The following is a 23,595-nucleotide window of genomic DNA, read 5'->3' on the forward strand; positions in this document are numbered from 1 at the left end:
AAAGGAGCTTCTGAGAGGGGCACAGTTGTGACTTCGGCACATTGATGGAGAACCCCAGCGAGTGCAGGAGGTCGGCCGTAGTCTGGAGGTGGGACACGACTGTTTGGGGCAAGCGCCCCTTCAACAACCAATCGTCGAGATAGGGGAAGAATGAAACCCCTGATCTGCGCAGATGAGCTGCGACCACCGCCATCACTTTCGTGAACACCCGAGGGGCGCTGGTAAGGCCGAAGGGGAGCACGGTAAACTGAAAGTTCTCGTGGCCTACCGTGAACCGCAGGTAGCGCCGGTGGGCCGGCTGGACGGGGATGTGGAAATACACGTCCTGCAAGTCCAACGCTACCATTCAGTCTCCTGGGTCCAGGGAAGCCAGGACCTGAGCCAAAGTCAGCATCTTGAACTTCTCCTTCCGGAGGAAGCCGTTGACACTCCGTAGGTCCAAGATAGGGCGTATGCCTCCTTTGCCCTTCTTGGGTACCAGAAAGTAGTGGGAATAGCAACCACATCCTACTTCTGGCCCAGGAACGCGCTCGATGGTCCCCTTGGCCAAGAGGGCCGTAACTTCCTCCTGCAGAGGTTGCAAATGATCCCCCGACATGCGGTGGTACTGCGGTGGCATGGCTGGAGGGGTCGCCTCGAAGGGGGGGGGGGGGGGGGGGGAGTAGCCCCTTCGGACGATTTGCAGCATCCACCTGTCCGATGTGATCGTACGCCAGTGGAGGAGGTGATGGCGAACCCTGCCCCCCACTGGCGTCAAATGGGCCTGAAATGCCGGACTAGGAAGGCTTGGGGGTGGGTGTGGACTGACCTTGCGCCGGTGTCCCCCGGAACCCCCACGGCGGTAACCACGTCTGCAACCGCGTTGAGACTGGTTCTGCAGCCTGTGGCTTGCTGGACGTGTGGGGGCGCCCCTTCCTTGGCTACGAAAAGCGGAAGTTGGCCTAGGCCTAAGGACTTGGCCTTAGCCCTGGAGTCCTTAAAACGCTCCAGCGCACTATCTGCTCTGTCGCCAAAGAGGCGACGGCCATCGAAGGGCATGTCCATGAGCGTGGCTGGACATCCCCCGAAAAGTTGGCTGACCTCAGCCAGGCGTAGCGGCGAACTGCCACTGTTGTTGCATTCGCTCTACCCAGCGAGTCCTTGGTGTCAAGTCCACACCGGATTGAGTAGCGTGCTGCATCCCACCCTTCCGTCGGGGCTTGGGCGAGCCGTGTCCGGGCCTCCTCCGGGCACTGTGGCAGCACCTTCGCAACCGTATCCCACAGAGAGTGGGTGTAACTGCCCAAAAGGCAGGCGGTGTTGACAGACCGCAGCCCCAAACTCAGTGAGGCGAACAGCTTTTTCCCAAACTGATCATACTTTTTGAATTCCCGATCCGGGGGAGCGGTCGGGAATGCGGTCTGGGACGTAGATGCCTGAATCACCAGGCTCTCGGGGGTGGGGTGAACGGACAGAAAGCTGGGGTCGCCCGATGCCTGGCGGTGGCGTCGGGCCACGTTCAGATCCACAGGGAGGCCTGTGGAGGGCTTGGACCAGGTGCCTATCAGAACGTCAGTGAGGGCTTCGTTAAACCGCAGAAGAGGCTCCGAGGAGCTTGCCTGCAGTTTGAGCACCTCTGTGAGGAGGTTAGACCTCAGGACCGCGACAGGGAGCTCAGGGGCCAAGGCCTTGGCCGCCCTGTTCAACACCATGCTGTATGCAGCCCCCTCCTCCAAAGCAACGGAGGGAGGAGAGACAAATCCAGTGTCGGCCGAAGAGTCCAGAAGACTGGCCTCCCCCAGCTCTTCTGCCCAGTCCTGGCTCAACTTGCACTGCTGTGCCAGAGGGTCCTCAGACCCCTCCCAGTCCTCCACGTCATCCATCTCCTGATAAACAGGTAAAAATGATGGAGCTGGGTCGTAGGTGAAGGCCTCACCCATTTACGCCGGTTCGACGCCGGACCCGGACTGAAACTGGGGTCGATGTCGTCTGAAGACGGCGCCGGGAGCGACACGCTCGGGGTCGGCGCCAGCGGAGGAGTCGTGAGGTCGACTGGCGACGACCCGGATCCAGGCCTGGATCCTGCGGGGCCCTGCGGCGTCGTGATCGGAGTCAATGATGGAGCCGGGGCCGAAGCACCCAGTCAGACCCGCGGGCCCGAAGGCACCTCGGCAGGTTCCAACAGAGGGAAGTGCGACCTCATGGCCGTGAAGAAAGCACTAATCTCCTCCGGCATCGTGTGCAGCCCAGGGACCGGCGGGTATGGAGCTGGACGCAGCGCCTGCTGTACCGACGGAGCTGCGTGGCCGGTACCGATGGAGCCGCATGGGCAGTGTCGCCCGAACCCCCGGCCGCGTCGCGCGAGCTTCGGGGGGAGGGCGGTTTGGGAGTGGAAAAGCGATGACGCCTCTTCGACTTCTTTTTCGAATGCCTCGACTTACCTGAGGACTTGGAGCCAGACGAGTGGTGATGACTCGTCGAGCGGCGATAACTGCGGCTCCGTGACCGGTCCCTCGACTTCCTCCTCGACTAGGACCTCGAGCGGTGTGGAGCTGACTGACGGAGCTCGAGCTGCTTACGGGACCGCTAGCCTTCGAGGTCAAGGCCCGGCAGTTGGGGCCGACTTGTCATCATGGTCGGAATGAAGGCAACAAAGGCACCAACGGTGTGGGTCGGTCACTGACATCAGGTGGTGACAGGCCTAGCAAGGTTTAAAACCAGGCATCCCTAGCGGCACCACGAGTCGAAGGTCGACTCAAAAAGTGATCAAAAGAGATCAAAAAGTTACTCAAAAAATGAGTAGAGTACAGCTCTTCCCGGATCTGCGCTTGCTGGCGTGGAAAAAAGAACTGACGTTAGCACGCGAGGGCGGTGTCTAAGTACTCCGACGACGTCATACCCGCAATCACGACGCAGATGACTGACACGGAGCCGCAGATGACGCCTATCGACGCGCAGGCGTACTGCTGACGAAAACTTTCTGGATCCTGTCTGACGCCTGGCGATATTCTAAGGTAAGGAATCTAAGACTAACCTGTTTCTTTCAGATTCAGATGTTAGAGCTCTTGGATATCAGACAGGATTTTTTCCCTTACCGCAGTTTCTTTCACAATTTGTCTAAGAACGAAATGTCACACCAAAGTGATAAGAGTATCCCACATTTCCAGACTCCCCCAAGCTATGTGTGGTGCGCTGCTTGAAAGCATATGAGGAGACGTCATTGGAACTTGGACCTCCCGGGGAGAGGCAACATTTGATCACCCTGCGGAAGCCGAATAGGGCAGTGTCATCCAGGAGGTGGGTATTAACCTTCACTTTTTGGAGCCAATTCTGATAGAGGAGCGATGGCCTCCAAGGCTTTCATTCTAGGAGTGAGATTGGAGGACTTAATGAGCGCAGCAGATTGGTCTTTAGACTCAACCTTAAAGAGGTTCTACTTCAAACCTATTGTTGATGTGGCTCGCATGGTGGTAAGTAAGCTTTAAACTAGCATACTCTGAAGGCTCCGGTCCTGACATAGAATGAAAAATGTCCTAGCTAATGTAAAGTAAAGTTTCAATTCTATTAAGGACTCGAGGCAAGAGTTATCCCACCCGCAGAGAGGTTCCTGAATGCCTGCCCATGGAGAGTAAGTTAAGTGTTCTTTCTGGCGCGCTTAACATGTTTTCATGATGTTGGAACAGTGTGGTATGGAAATGTATTACAATTAAAGAACAGTTTACGTACATGTGATTCGAGGTCAGGATTTTCTTTCTGTGGAATAACAATTGTTTGGAATGCATTAAATTCATCGCTGATTCACTACTAGTTCTGATCCCTCTTCTTTATGGAGAAGTGTGGCTCACTGGTTAGAGCGGCAGACTCTGAAGCAGAGATAAGGCCCAGGACCAGGGTTCAAGTCCCGACGCGGCAGGATCTTGGGCTCAATGTCCGCGGACTCGATAATTCTCGCCTCAGGTGCCTACTCTAATCATGGGTCCCACGCTGCAACTCTGGGCAATAGCTTGCTTAATCTCCACAACGGCCCAAACAACACTGGGATGCCTGGCTTCACCTTGGGGGTGCCCAAGAGAGGCATCTCACAGGAAGAGCCAGGAAGGGTTCCAAAGCGTTATACAGCGCCGGGACGCCCCGTTGCTGGGGCAGCTGTGCGCTTTACAAGTATACTACATTTACATTTGGCTGCAGGAGGAGATTCTGGAAAGCAGAACGTGTAGAGCAAGACGAATGGCGTACCTCACTCGAAGAAAGAGGACCAGGACACTGAAGGTGGGATATATGCTGGATCCTGGCCTCTGATTGGACAATGCCCTTTCATGGATTGTGCTTATCTGTTTGTTTCTCCAATTTCCCTAGAGCTCTGGGAAATGTTATTTTTTTGTTTATGTTTATTAAATGGCTGCTGTGGAATAAAGTGAAGTAAGTATAAGCATAATCCTCGCCTCCTTAATAGAATTGAAACTTTCCATTACGTTAGCTGGGAAGTTTTTCATTCATGTGCTCAAAGTGAAAGTGCCCTGAACACTTGATATATATGGGTATTCGGATGAAAATAATCCATGGAACACAAATAATCTACAATCAACAAACATGCATTTTGGGACTGTGTCAATATTAAAATTTTTAAAACGTGAGTATGTGACATTGGTTTGCAATAAATCAAAATTCCACAAATATTTCCTCTGACTTACATTCATAGGTTTCAGTCGTCCAATTATCTTAATATCAGGAATGTCACTACACCAGGCAGCAGCTAAATTGCGTTCTACAGTCACTTCCAGATTCAGAGGCTGTAATATCTCTATTTCATTTTGTAATGACCCTTTGTCAAAACCCGTCCTGTGGTTAGAAAATAAATTTGACTTGTTACGCATGAAATCACAAATGCTTGAGATATGTTTGCCCTTTTTCCTAAAAGTCGATACTATTGTACATTTTGAGAACTATGACAAAATAAGTCATATTTACTGAAGCGGAGGCCTTTCACCGACTAGAATATAAAAGCAGGCTTTTCCAAGACAGTAGTTTGAAAATTTGCAATGGACAAATAGCACAGTCAGATTGTCAGTTAAATAAAATTTATGTCACTGATGGTTACCAATGACTGGATTTAGTCTTATCACACCTTACATATCTGAAACATTCTGCGATTGCTCACACAAACTTGCATTACATTTGCTGAGTAAACAATTTGGGAACGTACATGACAATGACCAAGAAGTAGCAGCTATGTCTTGGATGAAAGCTTCAACAACTTAACTTTTTTAATCAAAAAGATGTATTTTTGCTAAACATTTCCAGGAAATCCCAAAAAAGCATAGGAAAAAAATACAAGTCTCTAAAAATATCTCTAACATCCCATCCTCCCCTCACAAGCTTGATCATTTAACCCAGGTATTAGGACTGAAAAAGGCAGAAAATATTTTTGCTTGAGAACACGGCTCACCTTTGCATCAATCAGGGAAATGATGTATGAAGCAAAAACACAAGTCTGACTTTGAAAAGTTAGTTTTGCCTGCTGTTTTTTACAGCGCTTGTTCTCGGAGGTTGCAGGCATGTTGAGAGCAGAGAGGCTGTTCCACACACCCCCTCAACAAGGCCTCGCCAAATTCCCTGTCAAAGACTGGTCTGATAAAGCAGCCCTACTCTAATGTCTATACATATTCAGCCATGAATGGTCTGTGAAAGCAAAGACATTGTCAGATGTTTTTACACTGAGATTTTTGGCTTCTATGCAACTATTAAAGCGTATGAACTCTATCTATAAGAAAGCATATGAAAGCCAAATATTCCTACCTTTTGTCAGGAACTCTAGCAAATGCAAGCTATGGGTGCATATCCAGATTTTATTGATTAAAAGGCGACATTTTGGTGCCAACATTACCTTAAGTGGAAAGCTCGGTTTACTAAAAAACGAGAGCTGTACTTCCTGTTCTGTCACCACTAAAGAGTGTCATTCACTCATCCACCCTAGGCAAGACTTACTGAGTCTGGTGCTGCAGCCTCCCCCAGACCTGAGTACAAGTAAAGAGGAAACAGAGTGAGAGGGGGAGGAAATACACAGCTAACCTCTGAAGAAATGGAGGTCACATCTTGCCTGGGAGGTGTGAGGCACCTCAGAAGGTGACTAGCCCTCCTACATGTAAACTGTGGGGTCCCAGGGACGTCAGCCAAAGAGTTGCACAGTGGAGTTAGGAGGGTCAGCCATGAAACAGCACTATAACACCCATCAAAGTGTAACCAGTAGGAGGTACTTGACAGCTTGGATTCTGAACGGCGTTGCAAAATGTTCAATTAAATCGAAAGCAGCAGGGAAGAAAGATCCCCCCTCAGACAAGCAGAGAAAAGGGAATGGGAAAGACCAACTCCCTAAGTAAACAAAGAAATGTTTGCACTTGGTAGTCCTAAACCAAAGATCCTTATTGCAGAGGTCCCTCCTAGAAAAGTTAATATCCTAGGAAATAAGAAGGTAGGTTTAAAATGGAACCTTCAGACAATATACACTAAAATGAAAGGCAGAGGCATAAACGCAGAGTGTGAATTAAAGGAAATGTAAAAGCACATGAGAGGCAAAAAGAGTTTCATAACCTTTCTGCTGGTTCTATCATACATGTAGAAAACAGAAATGGAGGCTGTAGGTGGGCATCATGAATCAAAGTATTAAAAATCCTAAGGATGAAAAAAAGGAAGGGCTTGAATACATTTATGAATGTTTTTTTCACCAAGATTTTACGATGAATGAGGTGATAACCAGGAAAATCATGTGAATAGTAACAACACTGAAAAGGGTGGTATCTCCAAAAGGGTAACTATTTTAATTGTGCTCCAATATCAATGACTACAGATTACATTTTATGGTACGCAAATTTTTAGGAGATTACATCAGCAGGAAAAATAGCACTCCATTACCCTCGCTTGGTCATAGAAATGGTTGAATGAGTTAGATGACTTGGGTTGTATACAAGGAGATGGCTGGTATGACAGTACAATCTTCAGTGTGGCACATGGCGGAGATATAGGGGCATATGTATGAAGCCCATTTCCCGTTCGCAAACAGGCCGATTCTCAGAAAACGGAAAAAAGCCTTATGGGATGTATCATCCCAAAAGGCCCTCACAAACAGGGAACCGCAAAATTTGTGATTTCCTATTTTGTGAATGCATTTAAGGAATCGCAAATTGAGATTCCTTAAATGGGATGTAGAAAGCACCCAAGTTGTGCGATTTCTCCTTAAGAAATCGCAAATTACCACCAACTTCAAGTTGGTGGTAATTTGTGATTTCTTTCAAAAATTCACTTTTTGGCATTTTTCAAAGTGCCAAGTGGCCCGCGTACATGCCCTTGGGCATGTATGTGCGCCACATGTGCACACATGGTCATTTCAGGGGTGCAACAGGGTGTCCTTATGACACCCTTTTAATTGCATTCGCAATTTGCAAGTACCTAAAGGGTACTCGCAAATTGCGAATGTCTTCCCATTCATTCCTATTGACCTCTAGGGCCATAGGAATGTATGGGAAGGTTTTCCTTAATTGCGATTTGCAATTTGCTAATCACAATTAAGGAATGCCAAGGAATCACAAAATATTTGCACATTTTTTCTTATATCCTGTTTTGCGATTCTCATATAACGATTCTCTCAAAATCGCTATTTGAGAATAGCAATAACGATATTTGATACATATGCCCCATATGTATTTTTTTTAATGTTTTTATTGGCATTTACTTTTATAGACTTTACATATACAGTTAGGCATTATATTACGGTAGAACAATGTCACCAAATATACAGTGCTTTAGGAGTTACAATTCTCCAAAACATTGACTTATAGCAGTGCATTGCATTAATTGGTAATATCATTACAGATCAACATTCGATGCTGAGTTTGCACAGTGTGCCTCAAGGGAGTTCAAGTTAGCGTCATCAAATGGATATTTATTTGTATTATAATTAAACTTCAAGTTGGTGGCATTTTGCGATTTCTTTGAAAAATGCACTTTTTTGCATTTTTCAAAGTTATGTTATGTTATGTTATAACAATTTATTATGCGCATAGCGACTCCAGCGAAGGAGCGTCCCGGCGCAGAGACAAGGAGCAACATAACACAACAGGGAGATAGGGCCTCAGAAAGATGGCTAAAACAGGAAAGTCTTGATGGCTCTACGGAAAGACAACAGGTCCTCAAAGTGCCATGTGGCGCACATACATGCCCTTAGGGCATGTATGTGTGCCACATGTGCACATATGCACATTTCAGCGGTGCAACAGGGTGTCCTTTTGACACCCTGGCACCCGTGAAATTGCATTCTCAATTTGAGATTCTCTAATTGAGAATCGCAAATTGAGAATGTCTTACCATTCATTCCTATGGTCCTCTAGGCCCATAGGATTGAATGGGAAGGTATTCCTTAATTGCGAATCGCAATTTGCAATTCGCAATTAAGGAATTTTTAGGATTCGCAAAATGATTTCAAATCCTAAATACATAGCGTTTTGCAATTCTCAAATAGCGATTCACTAAAAATCGCTATTTGAGAATCGTAAATGTATCCTTTGATATATATGCCCCATAGTCTTTGGGCAGCTCAGAATTTTGTTCCATTCCACTACCATCACTTCTCTGCCTATTAGGTACCCCACTTCTCTTGTAGTAAAATCAGGGGCTGTTCTGACATCTCCCTAGGTGCCCTGAATATCCAATTTGCCAGATATCTTGCCGACCCCAGTGTTACCACCTCTTGTAGCAATACATGCGTGACGGAATCCTGACTGCCCCTCCCCATATTGACTAATATGTCCTCAGTATTGCGTGATAATTCAGGAATTGGCCTGGGGGCAGTTCGTAATGCACGATGTGGTCGTCGTAAGTGATCAGTTCTTTCTCTTGGTATCAGTCACGGGGTGACAAAATTCCCGCTATCACCCATTCCCTGAGCTGGGCCTCTGTGTGAGAAGTTGGCCTGATATATAATGTTCACTATTCTAGTGAGCACTTTGTATCAGTCCAAACAACCCTTATGGTGATTGGTTGTAAGTCAACCTTATAGACCAGCTATCCTAGTAGCATGGATACGAGCAGTCTTCGGGCTAAACTCTAGAGGGCGTATTAAGCCAGCTGTTATACCATCACATATACCCCTTGAACACCAAGTGAAAGGACACCACACAAGTGTTATGAAAATAAACAATGTATTTATTTATTTATTTATTGACATTTGTAGAGCGCGGCGAATACCCGTGGGCGTCTCGGCGCTAATTAAGGGATGGATCAGCAACTGGGGTAAAGAAGATATACAAGGCTATTGGTCAAATAACCATTAACAATTATTAACAATTAGAATCACAACAGCCCTGTACTGTTTATGAGGACAGGGTACTAAGCACAACACAAAACTCTTACGAAAATACTTTAAGTTGCACAATTTACACAAATGCCCGAGGGGCACGGGAAACCATATACTACAAAAGTGGAATGCGAAATTACTAGCAGGTAAGTACTGTACTAATAGGCTTTGGAATCGCTAGGACTTGACTACTGAACCTTCAGATTACTAATAGGAGGCCTAGGGGACTCGGTGCAGAGTGTGCACTCTCACGCGTGATGCGGGACAAAGTCTATGGTAGCTAGATTTCACAAAGTTAGTGTTCTCGGGCGAACCCGACCTGGTAGGAGGAAAACGAAAGTGGATTCTGACCCTTGGATAGTGAGGCTATGCTGGGGCACCGAAATGTTGAAGTTACCTAGCCCAGGGGCTGCAGCTGCATAGGTCTCAAAAGACGTCGGGAATCCTCGTAGACGGACCAGGAGCCTGAAGAAAGAAGTTGCTGGCAGGCGACCAGTGAAGAGAGTTCGAGTTGATCCAAGCCTGGATCGAAGATGGATGACACCTGAAAGCAGAGGGGACCAAGTTCGTGACTACTAGCCAGTAGTCAGGTGGCACCAGGAGGGCACCGGATGGTAGTCACCTCGACTAGGTGAGTGGGCGACGCTGTGCTCTGCAGATCTCATGGACCAGGAGGCGTTGTCGGCGACCAGGATGGAGGAGCGAGCTGTCCCACGATGGATGAAGCTGTCGACGTCGCTGGACCCAGGATTGGGGCAACAAGTCTTGGCTAATTCAAGCCCACGCGGTGGACTCAAAATGGCGTCTGGAGTGGACCAGGAGGGTCCGGGGTGCTCCTCTTTTGGAAGGGAGCAAGGGCCAGTCTGGAGCAACCAGACCAGCAGCAGTGATGTCGTCGGGCGTCGTTAAGAAGGCCACAAGCCAGCGGGCTAGTAGCCAAACAACGCGGTGAGCAACAAAAAGCAGAAGGGCCCCACGCAGATCGTGGAGATGCTGGGAGGCTGAACTTCGGTGCTGGAGCTGCTCAGGGTCGGGGCTTCTCGGACCCCAAAGCACTCACCAGAGGATCCCTCGGCGGTCGTGCTGGAAAGAAGTCGTGCAGTCTTGAAGATGGCCGGTCCCTCGAGGTCTCGTCGCACCCACGGTTCTCAGCTTTGCTGTAGAGGTGGGTAGAGGTCAGAGGTGCCAGGGAAGCCGGTTCTCGTCGAGCTGGGCAGTCGGATTCCGGAGGAAGGACTTGCAGCAGACCGCAGTGTTCTTAAGATGGTGCCTGCGGATGCAGGGTGACTACTCCTTAGTCACAAGGGAGAATCTTGAAGAAGAAATCTTGAAGTCCTTTCGTAGAAAGTCGTGTCTTGATTCCAAAGATGATCTAATTTGGAAGGGTCCCTCTCCTGCCTTTATCCTAAAGAAAGGGGTGGGTACGCGACTAGGTCCTGCCCTAGGGGTGGGACCAGGAAGGGGGGTGGTTACACCCCTCTCCCATGCCGGACTTTCCCCAGGCCAGGGGCTGGTGTGCCCCTGGAACTGGTTCTAGCCGGCAGATGCGTAGTGAGCACCGGGGTGCCACTCAGCAGTCACCTTCCTGTAAAGCCCTGCCTACCCAGAATACACAACACCCTGTCTGGGATGGTGCTAGCACCGCCCCTGACAGGAAAAGCTCTCCTTGCTGGAAGGACTCCCAGCAGCAGGAGGTCAGACTTTTGTCTGTGGTGGCAGCATCCATTTTGTGGAGCTGAGGCTTCAGTTAACTTTAACCGGGGTTCACAGTTACATACATGTCGTGTCCCTCTAGAAGGGTGGAATGCTAACCCCGTCGCCAGAATTGGCGAGGGGTTAGTATTCCAATTCGTATGACACCTTACTCGACATGTTTTGATAAAGCAATACCAAAGATAGCATTTAACCGCGAGGATTATAATGCACTTAAGAGTATATGGAATGCGATATCATGGAACAGCTATTAGGACTTGGTTCCGCAAGCTGCAGACAGGCTCAGCTCATGCCAGAGCACCATTTCACATGATTCCAAGCACTCTGCCTTCAGGATTGTTAATGCCTGCCATAGGAGTGACTGATAGGAATCTGTGTGTACATTTTTAGGGTTAGATATAGGTATACTATATCTATAGCAAAGGGTGATTACACCACCTTGCCCCAGCTGTCGTGCAGCCAGTTGTGTCAGATTTAGATGGCCATCCAGGGGTGGCATAATACATGCTTCAGCCCCGGGTAGGCCCTGGGTACACCTATGCCCTGAGTTACAGGGTCTGATAAGGTGGCCCAGTCCCAATTGGAAATGTACCTAAGGTACATGGAATCCATTTTACAGAGAGAGCAGTAGGCCTGGGGTCCTGATTGGCAGGGTCCCAGGTCGACTATGTCAAAAACCAGCTAAAACACAGGGCAAAAAGTTGGGGGCAACCATAGTCAGGAGGTACCTTCCTACACTCTGTGAAGAGGGAGGAGGCGTCTCCATAGGGGAGGCCCGCCAACGGATGGTCTGGTGTGTACAGCGGGGTCCCCGCTGTTCGTTGCATACATTTCTTCCAGTATTTCAAAGCAACCTTAAATAGATTGCCCTGTGCTGGATATGTACTTTTGTACAAAGTAGCTTAGCAAGTAGTTTGTGTCGGCATATCTAGTGTCTCCAATCCCTTCCCAACCAACCCTTGGGTGAGGCACTGAAGCTGTGCAGCCAGGTAATACGCCTCGAAGTCTGGGGCCCCCCAGTCCGCCTCTCTCCTGGGATCTTTGTATTGTTGTTAGCGATACTCTGTGGCAACCCCCATCCATATCTAAGTCTCTGAACCATGTTTGTGGGATCACCACCGGGAGGTTAACAAAGTAGTATAATTGTCTCGGTAGAACTACCATTTTAGATATCACCACCCTAGCCATAGGAGTAAATTTAAGGGAACGCCAAAACGAGATGCCTGTTTTAAGGGAGTGCAGTGCCCGTCCAAGGTTACCGTCCATAAGCTCTATTTGTTCATGGAACACTTTTATGCCAGTATTTAAAGGAGTTAGAGGCCCAGTTAAAGTTCATCTGGAGTGCTAGTGGGAGAAGCATTGATGGTGTGAGTGGGAAAATGTGAGTCTTAGTTGTATTCACATGTAAACCTGTCAGGTCTGCGAATTCCCTCAGTATGTTCATGGCATGCGTGACCCTCTTGTCACCTCTTTTTAAGTATAGGCGCATGTCATCTGCATATAGTGAAACTATGAATTACCTCCCATACAACAGTAGCCCACTCCTTCCTGCCGGAACTGTACTGCTAGTGGTTCGATGGCTAAGGCAAATATGAGGGGGGACAGTGGACAACCCTGTCGAATCCCTCTATGGATATCATATGATGCCGAGACTATTCCTCCTGTCCGGACTCTGGCTATGGGACAAATAGAGTAATTGTACTCATTTTTTTCATTACTTGCATCGTAAGAAGTCAAAGGCTTTTTCTAAATCCACCGCCATTACCACCGCTTCTTGAAATGCTGAGACATCTTGGTGGTATAGCACGTGATATAGTCGTAGGTCAATCTCGTTGGTATGAATTCGTTTTGTGGCAAGTTTTTTACTTAGTATTTTGAAGTCCATGTTTAACATGGAAAGTGAACGGAATTCCGAGGTACCTGGCCTTTCGGAATTGTTTTCGGAAGTGGGATCACCATTGACTCTCTAGTGGAGGTCGTTAAGATGCCAGATTGTAGCGAAACAGCATATATATTTTCCAACCGGGGATCTAGGATTGATGAAAAAGTAGAATAGAATTCCATTGGAAGCCAGTCAAGGCCTGGAGTTTTCCCTTTTGCCATGTCTTTAATGGCAGCCTGAATATCATGGATAGTTATCGCCTCCCACAGGGCTTTCATTGTGTACGGTTCTACTCTATTTAATTGTAGTGTTACTAAGTAATCATATATATGGTTCATAGGTAGGTCCTCTGGTTTCTCCTACAAGGTTGTGTAATATTCAAGCAAGGCAGAGTTGATTGTTTTAGGAGAATTGTTTTAGCTTACTGTCGTTTTTCTGGGTTAGATCACATACATTCTGGTCTGCCCACATTATTCCAACACGTAGAACTGTCATAGTGTAAGAGAGTGGCTCTGTATATACTGGACCAAAGTAAGGTACAGTGTGCACAGAGTCCGCAGTCCCCAGAGGTATGGCAGAGGCTAAAGTTAGATATAACCTTACTCTAAAGTGGTAGCTTGGTTGAGCAGTAAGGCAGTATCAGAGGACAGTGTAAAGCATTTGTTGAACACACTCAGTAAGCAAATGGTCTCACACACTCAAGAATTGAACTCTAGGCCAATTGTTTGTATAAAAAATATATTGTTGTTTTATTTTAGAACCAACAATAGGTATCAAAATATACTTTCTCAGAATTAGTTACTTTAGTTAAATATTTTCAAATAGGCAATAGACTTTTGAATACAATAGCTACCGTTGTTGCAATAGGCAACACAATTTCAAACAATGTGACATTGAGCTCAATGGGAATTTCTAGTTAAATGCAATTAGTTACTTAATGGATTACTTTTCTAACCACAGGACTGGATCCTAGATTCAGTCCAGGGAAATCTCCTGTAAACAATTGAGTAAAAGCGTTTTGGTTACAGTTGTGATTTTTAAGGAATATTATTGTATTTTTGAAAGTTGACAGAAACTTTTTCACATAGAATCACCAATGTCCTATGGGAGAAAATTCACTTAGCAGGTAAGTAATGTTATTGTTACTTTTTCTTACTCCGTGTTGGATCATGGATCCAGCACTGGTGTATCTCCTGTAAACAGTTGAAATAATGCGTTTAAGTCATAAAGGCGATTTTTAAGGAATATTTGTAGTTTTAGAAATTGGACACTTAGAAGTTTTTCTGGTGAAAACCAGACAATGGTTTCCTATGGAGGAAAATTGAGTTAACAGTAAATCATGGTTATAATTACTTTTCAGGGTCAGTGCTGGGCTGAAGGATACAACACTGGGATCTCTACTGATAACAGGTGAGTAAATCGGAATTCGCTGTTCGGCTGATTTTAGATTAATATTTTAAAGTTTCAGAACTCCACACAAGAACTTCCAAGTGAAACCAGTCAATGTTACCCTATGGAAGAAAAGTGAGTTATCGGCTTTTGGGTAAGTACTCGACTGGTAGAATTAAGGTTCTGGGCATAGACTCCGGGGTTTCCCAGGGTCAGATTGGTCCAGTTGTTACACCCTCAGCGGCACAGGGGCAGCCGGGTGCAGAGAGAGTACGCCCAATGAAGGATATGGGGCCTTCAGATGGTGGCTGCTACCAGGCAGGCCACGTGGCTGTGGGAGCTGAGCTCCTGGTCACTTACACAGGGCAAGTGGGGAAGTAGAGTAGGGTAGTTGCTGACCTTCCAGTGGCACTCTGGCATCTAGGTGCTTTAGGACCTTCGGGTGCCCAATTTTATTCAATGGGAGACTTGCAAATCAAACAAAGGCTGCAGGCTCGGGGAAGGAGATTCTTCAGGTGCGACCACCACTTCGAGAGGTAAGTTGGGATCTTGGATGATAGATAGACCTCCAGGAGTTGGGCACAGGGGGCCGTAGGGCGCCGGGGTGTCTTTGGAAGTCGTGAAATCTTACCCTCAGCTGGTCACGGTTGGAGGGGTCCCTGGTTGTGAGGCTGCAGGCGTCTTCAGGATCGTCGAGGAGGGTCTTTTGGGCACTGGATTCTGGCTCACAGTCGCCGGGGACACGTCCTCAGGGTCTTTGTCCACTCAGGCACGGGCCGGGATCGGCGGGTGCAGAGTGTGCTGGATTCGTGGTTCCTGGCTGGCACCAGGGGTTGTTGCTGTTTGAGCAGAACCACTGCTCGTGGGAGCCCCAGTCTTTAGATGAGCAAGGCAGGCAGGTCTTCCGGGGTTTTTGAGGTTGCTGTTAGCAGGAGACGCCGGGGTTTAGCTGGAGTAGGTTCAAGGATCAACAGGCCTGTAGGTTCTGGGGCCAAGTCAATTGGTGTCTTCCTCTTGTTAGCAGCTGCACGGCAGGTCTTCTTATTTCTTGTTCTTCTCGTTTCAAAATCGGGATCTGAAGAAGGAAGGTTTAGGGTCCCCGTAAATACTAAATTTAGGGGCGTTACAGGTAGGGCAAGGGCAGGGACCAATGGGTCCCTGCCCTGGGGTGAATACACCCCGTAGCCTGCCACTCTCCAGTTGGAGGAGGGCAAGAGCCTAGCTCTAATTGGGTAGGGCTCCCCATTCTCAAAATGGCAAAAGCCCGGGGTTGTACTTTAACATCGCCTCCCCCACCTGAGGGGTGGGGTTGGCAGAGGCTGGCACACACCCTTTCCTTCCTTTGTTTTTCCTGCCTGTCTTCCCGCCAGAGTGGGGGTCAGAACCGGTGGGGGCCAGTTGCTGAGTGCAGCAAGTGGCCTCGGAAGCTCACAAAGGCGGCATGCCTTTGAAGCCCCCCTACCCATCCTGGGGGAGGAGACCTAGCACCTCGTTCCAGGATGTGCATTGTTGCAGCATAAGATAGCGGGGGGTCTCCACCCAGGGGTCCAGCAACATGTCTGCTAGGTGGCAGCCTAGGCTGCCTCTTAGTCAGGACATGGGTTGTAGCTTAGTTTCAGGGCGCAACTCTAAGTTGCATTTTACATTAAATCCCACATTATTCTCCCCTTAACGCCCCTAATTTCAGTATTTAGGTGGCCCCTGACACCAGAAACTCAAATTTGTCTACTGGGAACCGAAGGAAGAACAAAGAAGTGCAGTCTCCGCGAGAATGGAGAACCTTACCACTTCTTGGTGTCAAACCCTGCTTTGATGCTGAACCTCGACAACTGCCAGACTCATTCCGATGCTGTGCAACCTCTCAAAGCTGTGGAGGACAGTCCAGCAACTTCATAAACCAGGCAGCATCTCCCTTGGGGTGGGGGAGCCATCTCACGGCATCTGCAGGCACAAAAAGCATCCACCCGGTGTCTTGCTAGCCATCGGGCCCACTGAAGGAGCAGCGCGACAAAAGGAGGTACCGGAGTCACTAGGAGGTCAGCCCGGTCTTTCTGGTGAGTTTCGAGATGCAAGAACCTCCCAGAGCCCAATGAAACAATACCCTGACTACCTCAGCCCACTAAGACTAGTTTGTGTTCAATTTGAACACCAATGCTGCAAAAACGTACTTGCATGTCGAGGGACTTCAGGAGATAAAAGCTCCACACCAAGAGTGGCCCTGCTGTGTTTCTTTTGCCTCCTCTGCATGTACCCCAAGAGTAGTGAGAGCCTCCAACACTGTGACCTGCCGGCCAGCCAGCCAGCACCTCTGCATCCGAGCCCCACAGCCTGAACACACATCTTCTGCCTGCATCCCCCTTGGCCTAGGAATCACCACAAGCCTAACGTTGGGTTCTGTCGGTCTTGTCCTGAAGGCTCCCCTTGCAGATTGTTGTTTTGACAGATCTCTTTCAATTTTACCAGGTAGCACTCGAGGCTACCAATGCAACCAGCACCTTTGCAGACGGACACCCCAGGGCAGGGTACCCCAAACTGTAGGTGGTTTCTTGGACACTGGGCTCTAAGTACTGTAAACCCTAAGGGATACCCGCTAACAACTGTTTGCTTGTATACCTATGCAGTACATTTCTTTTCCTCATTCGAGGCTCAAGGCTCAAATTTGACAGCTGTGATTTTCTACAGTTTTAACTGTAAAAATCTATAACGTCTAAAGTACTTTAGTTATCCCGAAGATCTTGGTGTCTAAAATTATATAAAAACGTGTATTATTTTTCTAAATTGGTCTCGAGTTTCTTCTTGAGTGTGCGTCTCATTTATTGACTCTGTATGTACAACAAATGCTTAACATTACTCTATGATAAGTCTAAACTGCTCGACCAGACTACCACAAATAGAGCACTTGGGATTATTAATTTAATCCCTATAAACCAATAAGGGTCATCTATACTTTTTGCATGGTGAGCCCTTACATTGGCACTACCACATAAAAAGACAAAAATCTTGAGGACAAGTCCAAAAAAGGACAGTCAAAAAAGACTGGGGGTTGCACTTCTCCAGTGGTTGGAGCAGAAATGAAAGCATTGACATCAGAGTGCTAGAGTGGCGTCTTTATAAGTACCGCCCTCACTTCCGGTGCAAACAACACTACCTACAGGTGCGCAGGGGTATGCTTAAAAAACATTTAAAGATCCAGTCTGACGCCTTGGGGATATTCTAAGGTAAGGAATTTGCAGCTAAAACTCTCTAGCAGATAAATGGGTTTTGCAACCCATACCGAATTGCAATTTGGAAGTGGAATGAAAGTGAGTTCCTTCCAAATTGTGATTTGGTATCACATCTGTTAATGGTTAGCAAATGCAGTTCCAGTCACACACCATTAACCAGCTACCAACTCCTCAAAGATGGTGGTAACTGATTCGCAATCGAGAAGCGCCCCCTAGGAGCCTCTTCAAGAACCGGGTTAGCAGTGTCAGCAGGAGAAAGCAGTAGTCCAGGTGCCTACTCCCCTAAGAGTTTTGTAAATTAGTAACTTTTTCTTTACAGTAACTGGTTATTTATTTATTTATTTATTAAGCAACTTGTATTGCGCAAACTAAACCTGAAGGTGTCAAGGCGCCTATCAAAAACCGATCAAAAGTTTGCAGAGCACCACTAAGGGTATGCACGTGTAAAAAGGTGGGTCTTTAGAGCAGATCTAAAAGCTTGTAGAGTGGGGCGGGACCTTACTTCCAAAGGGAGGGCATTCCACCATTTAGGTGCCAAGTTAGAAAAGGCCTTGCCTCCCCATCTTGCTTTTCTAACACGAGGTACAGAGAGAAGAAGTTTGTGAATAGAACGGAGATTCCTGCCGGGGTTATACTGAGATAGGATCGATCCAATGCCTGTAGGGCTGGATTTACCTAGGGCTTTGTACACCATACACATGGATTTAAAAAGGATACGGTCCTCAACGGGGAGCCAGTGAAGCTGCTTTCGGGTTCGGTGGCAGAGGCACGTTTAGGTAGGTCAAGGACAAATCTCGCTGCCGCGTTCTGGACCACCTGCAAGCGCTGTAGCTGACTCTTGTTCAGTCCTGCATACAGCGCATTGCAATAATCCAGTCGCGAGCCCAGAAGTGCGACAGCAAGTTGCTTTCTTGCCTGGGGTGACAAATAGTGCCTGATTTTCGGCCACCACTCAGCCGACCAAATCGTTTCTTTTCCTCCAAATACCATCACCTCCGTCTTCTCCCCGTTCAGTTTTAGTGAGTTGTGAATCATCCACTGGCCAACTGCCTCCATACAAGATCTAAAATTGGCGGCAGTTGACGTAACTGACTGGGAGAGAGAGACTAGGATCTGGGTGTCGTCCGCATAGGAAACTACCTCCATCCCAAAAGATCTAATAAGTCTGGCAAGGGGGGACACATAGATATTAAAAAGGGTAGGACTAAGCGCTGACCCTTGAGGGACCCCACATTGCACAGACAGGGATGGAGATAGAAACGATCCCAGCATGAGCCTTTGCTCTCTATGATCGAGAAAAGAGGAAAGGAGTCCCAGGGCAGACCCGCGGACCCCAATCTCCCTCAGGCGATATGTTAACACCGAGGGGGATAGGGTATCGAAGGCCGCTGTGAGATCTAAAAGGATCAGGAGGGAGGTCTGTCCCTCATCAACCCTGGTGCGGATATTATCCAGCACTATGGTGAGGGCAGACTCGGTGCTATGCTCCCTCCTGAATCCATGCTGGGAAAGATCCATACAGCCCGAGCTCTCCACGAATGCAGCCAGATGTTTGTTCAGATGGGCTTCTAGCATCTTCGCGGGAGCCGGGAGCAGTGAAATGGGGCGAAAGTTTTTTTAACACCCCAGGATCCAGAGAAGGCTTTTTACTGCAGCATTCTTCCACTGCTGGGGAAAAATTCCTTCCTTCATCACCCTATTCATGATGTCAACCAGAGGGGGAAGGAGGGATTCTCTGCACTGCTTGAGGATCTTTAGCGGGCAGACATCCAGCGGAGAGCCAGATTTGGTTTTGTCAAGCAGGATCTCAAGATCCTGACAGGAGAGAGAAGGAAAGGATACCAGATCCTGATGTTGAGGTGGTTCAGCATCAGCAGGCTCAGAAACAGCAGGCAACAAGGGTACGGCGGTCAAGGATTTTTGGACCTCCAACGCAGTGTGAATGTCCGCGATCTTCGACTGAAAGAAGGCAGCTATCTTGTTGCACAGTTCCTGTGAGGCAACCACAGGATCCGGGGTCTGGAGGGAAGTAAGGGAATCGACAATCCTAAAGAGTTCTCTAGGAGATGAAAGTGAGGAAGTGAGTGCCGTGAAATATTCCTGCTTGGTCTTAATTACTTCCAGTTTATAGTTTTTAAGCAGGACCCTATGAGCTTCTCTATCCTTAGGGGCCCAGCTAGAGTGCCATAGGCGTTCCTGCCTCCTTACTTCCTGTCTACGAAGCCTTAGTTGTTCAGAGAACCAGGGAGCTGAAGGTCTTTTCCTAGCAGAGTAACAAGACCTAGCTGGAGCCAGCTCCTCTAGGGCCTCCGAAATGATGTTTTCGTATATAGAAACCGCTGTGGAGGCGTCCACCTCCCGAGTAATGGACAGACTAGATGTCCATGGATGGAAAGAGTCTTCCCTAATCTTTTTAAGGTTCCTTCGCACTTCCATAGTGCTCGAGACCCTTCTAACAGAATCCCGTGACAGATAAGTCATATTGAAGGGAACGGCCAGATGGTCCGACCAAGAAAGATGGAAAGGGTTGGTAACTGTCAGCCTTGGGTCGTTATAAAAGATTCCATCAAGCGTGTGCCCCGCTCGGTGGGTGGGACCATTCACCAATTGGGTGAGTCCACAGGCTGACATTATTTCCACCAAGGAGATAGTGTCATGAGCCTCCAATAGCTCTAGGTGGAAATTGAAATCACCTAGAATAGTGAGATTTTGTCGGCCAAAGTAGGGTTCCAGAACCTGCATCAGTTTCAGCCCAAAACCTGCTCTTGGGCCAGGGGGGCGATAGACCAAGATTCCATTGAATGCAGAGTCAGATAGGGAAAAATATAAAACCTGAAATACATCCTTGGGGTCAGAAAGGGGTATAGTATGGCAGTGGAATATGTCCTGATACAGAATAGCCAGGCCGCCGCCAACACGGCCTATTCTGTCATATCGGGTTAAACAATATCCCTCAGGGACCGCTTCGACAAGATCAGGGCCTGAAGAATCTTTGGCCCAGGTCTCCGTGATAAAAACCCAGGATGGTATTTTATCTAAAACAAGCTCCTTGAAAACGATGTTATTCTTAATAAGCGAGCGAGCATTGAGGAGAAGACAAGTTTCGCTAGGACTTTTGGGTGCTGAGAGAGGGCGAGGCTCCGGAGGAGCAGGAGGGAGAGAGAGTTTAGGCTCATCCGCATCTCTCTGAAAGCAAGCACAGCCAGGACGTGTAGAGAATTCCTCAGGTCTGTACCGATGGAAGCATGGGGCAGGTGAGGGCTTAAGCCGCAGTACGTCCTGTAGAGAATATTTCAATGCAAGGGTGCCTACCTTATTTTGGCCAGAAGTCCAGCCGTCCAGCCCGGCCTCAGAGCGGACGGGCGCAGACGGACTGGACTCTGGCGTGACTCCGGCGTCCTTTATGAAACACAGGTTGCTTGAAAACAAATTCTACTTGGACATGAAAACACAGGGACAGAGGTGTACTGTCCATTGCAGGCCACCAGGCATGTGCTTGTAGCCAATTTCAAGGCGTCAAAAATTGTGGCTTGCCTATCAATGGTAATTTAGCGAACCAATCTAAAACTATTTAGGTTGATAGAAAAAAATCAGAGTCAGTTAGCAAAAAGTTGTTGCACTATTTGCAAACAATTTTGTGAATGGACCCTTTATATATCTGGGCCTGAATTCTGTAAATCTGAGTACCTGTCATGTACATAGTTCAGGAATGCCTTTTAACATGTCTACAAGCTAGTTACAGATGAAATGACCACATCCAAGCCAAGTTGTTCCAACAACTCTACACAATGCAGCCAATTGTTTGCCATTTGAACACTTTAATTATGGAGAATGAGGCCTCTCTCTGCCACTGCTCTACAAGTGAAGTGCAGGGAGACATCATACAACAAGCATTAGGCAATGCAATAGGTCTCGCATTTGCGAAAGATTGAGCTATTGGCATTGTAAATGACAATGCCTTTTATGTGTTTTAAAAACCTGCAAGTGGTGCGTAAACACGCACTTTGTACTTATAGTCCTTGCTTACGAGAAGCAAGGCTGGCAGTAAAAAAGGCGCAGTTTCAGCCAGCCTTGCTTCTCGTAAGCAACCACTAAGTGCTAAGTGCGTGTTTACACACTGCTTCCAGGTTTTCAGAACACATAAAGAAAAAGCATTGTGATTTACAATACCAATAGTGAAACTCTCGCGAATGCGAGACCTATCGCATTGCAAATGCCTGTTTATGTAGCATTCTGCAATAGAATGAAAGCCTGGAAAGCCTGAGAGCTCAGAAAAACCCACCTCTTTGCGCTCCTCTGCAGTATTCGTGGAATGTCTGTGAGGGTGCTGGTGTTTCCTGTGGCACCCCTTTGCAGTTTACAAAGTAAAGTCCAAGAAAATAATACATACACTACTGAGAGAAGGTATGTTTACAAATTGCTAAGCTCATGTTATTTTGCAAATGGTAGTTTTTGCCAACCAGGAAGTGAAAACTGTCACATACCAACACAGTGAGTAGTGGGAAACATTGCACCCTGCCAATCAATGTCCACCTGCATCTTTCATTCCAGAATCAAAGCACCATCCAGTAAATACAATGACCATAAATCATTGAAACTGCAATGCACACAATGCTATGGGAAGCAGAAAAAAAGAAAGACTACTGAAGCCAAGAAACACAAGTGTGTTATTAGTGTAAAGAGACGTGACGAAATGTATTACCAGGTGCATAGTAGGCTACAGGGGCTCGAGTGAGGAGAATAGAGAAGGGAGCTGTGGGAGGTCACCCTCATATTTAAAACAAGGAGGGTTAAAGGTGGAGGTGCTTTTAACAGACCAAAGCTTTCATCAATTTATGAAAACAAGTACTTAAAACCCTTGTCATTAGACGTGTTGGGAACAGCGAGTCAGCACCACCTTGAATGGGAAACAAACAGCCTCGTGATTCTGTTATAGAAAGAGTAGACACCCCTTTCGACATGGAATGCCCTCCCACACACAGGATTAGGAAATGACAAATGAAAAGTTAATTATGTAAGCTGTGAGGACAGGCGTTTCAGTTCTGACACATAAAGTAGCATCTACAACCGCTGTTAGTTTTTTTTTGTAGCACTGAAAATACTAGCATTCAGATTGCATAAACTGCCCACGGGATGATAGTTTACTGCAAGGCGCTAGATAAAATCTTACATATAATATATACGCGTGCACAACTGCAAAACAATCAAGAGTGGATGTTTGTTGTCCACTACACTTAAAAATGAGCGCTCTCAAACAGCAGTGACAATCGTGATAAGAAATCAAGCAGGGAGCTGTGGTATTCCTGTGAACATTTTATGAATAGAGCAAAAACAATTACATACTTTCCTATCTGACCATGTTATGTTGATATATGATTACGGCATGTGGCTGTTTAAATTATTATTTTAGATCACGTGAACCAGTTAGCACGGGTAAACGTTTTGGGAATTATCCCACAAAAGGAGTTAAAGAAAGATTAAAAGGTGTCAAAGGAATGTTGATGTGGCTCCGGTGCGTTGCTGTTACTGGGAGTCGCTGTCATGTCAGTTTTCTAGCAATGAAGCCTAATGTCACATATTCCGGCTGGAGAGCATAACTGGAAGCCAGTGATAAGGCATGTTTATTTGCTGCGTAAGGATCACACATCACTAGGCTGCTGATTATTTATTCAGGATCCTTGCAGCGCTGATATCAGGAGAAACCTCCACATTGACCGTAGAACGTGCCAGTAGCAGGCGGCAGGACACAAATAACAAGACAGAGGGAAGGCAGAGAAGGGGAGGGGGGAGGAGAAATGCGACACAGTGTAGAGCCGGTTAAAAGCAAACAGCAAAAAAAAAACAAGACGGAGGGAAGGCAGAGAAGGGGAGGGGGAGGAGAAATGCGACACGGTGTGAAGCAGCAGGGGCCTTTGAAGTGAAGCTAAGCTTCACTTCAAAGGTGTGGGAGGAGTGCTGCTACGGCCTGGGGGAAGCTGGCGGGGGAGGAGAAATGCAAGTAAGGCTGTGTTTGCGGGGAGAGAGAAGGGAGGTGCTGGAGCTAGTAAACAGAGTTTATGGCC

At 47.4% G+C, this 23,595-nt stretch overlaps 1 protein-coding gene across 4 annotated transcripts in view; it reads right to left on the minus strand.

The window, feature by feature from the left end:
• Nucleotides 1–23,595, minus strand: part of VPS13A (vacuolar protein sorting 13 homolog A) — a 2,146,181-nt gene that overhangs the window by 1,397,224 nt on the left and 725,362 nt on the right. For all 4 annotated transcript variants that reach the window (XM_086961343.1, XM_086961342.1, XM_086961345.1 and 1 more), the window contains one exon: nucleotides 4,671–4,818. In XM_086961343.1, the coding sequence (XP_086817469.1) occupies nucleotides 4,671–4,818 (148 nt within the window). The remainder of the gene's footprint in view (nucleotides 1–4,670; nucleotides 4,819–23,595) is intronic.

This window comes from Lissotriton vulgaris, chromosome 3_1 (genome assembly GCF_964263255.1).
Source record: "Lissotriton vulgaris chromosome 3_1, aLisVul1.2, whole genome shotgun sequence".
In the NCBI taxonomy this organism is placed as follows: Eukaryota; Metazoa; Chordata; class Amphibia; order Caudata; family Salamandridae; genus Lissotriton; species Lissotriton vulgaris.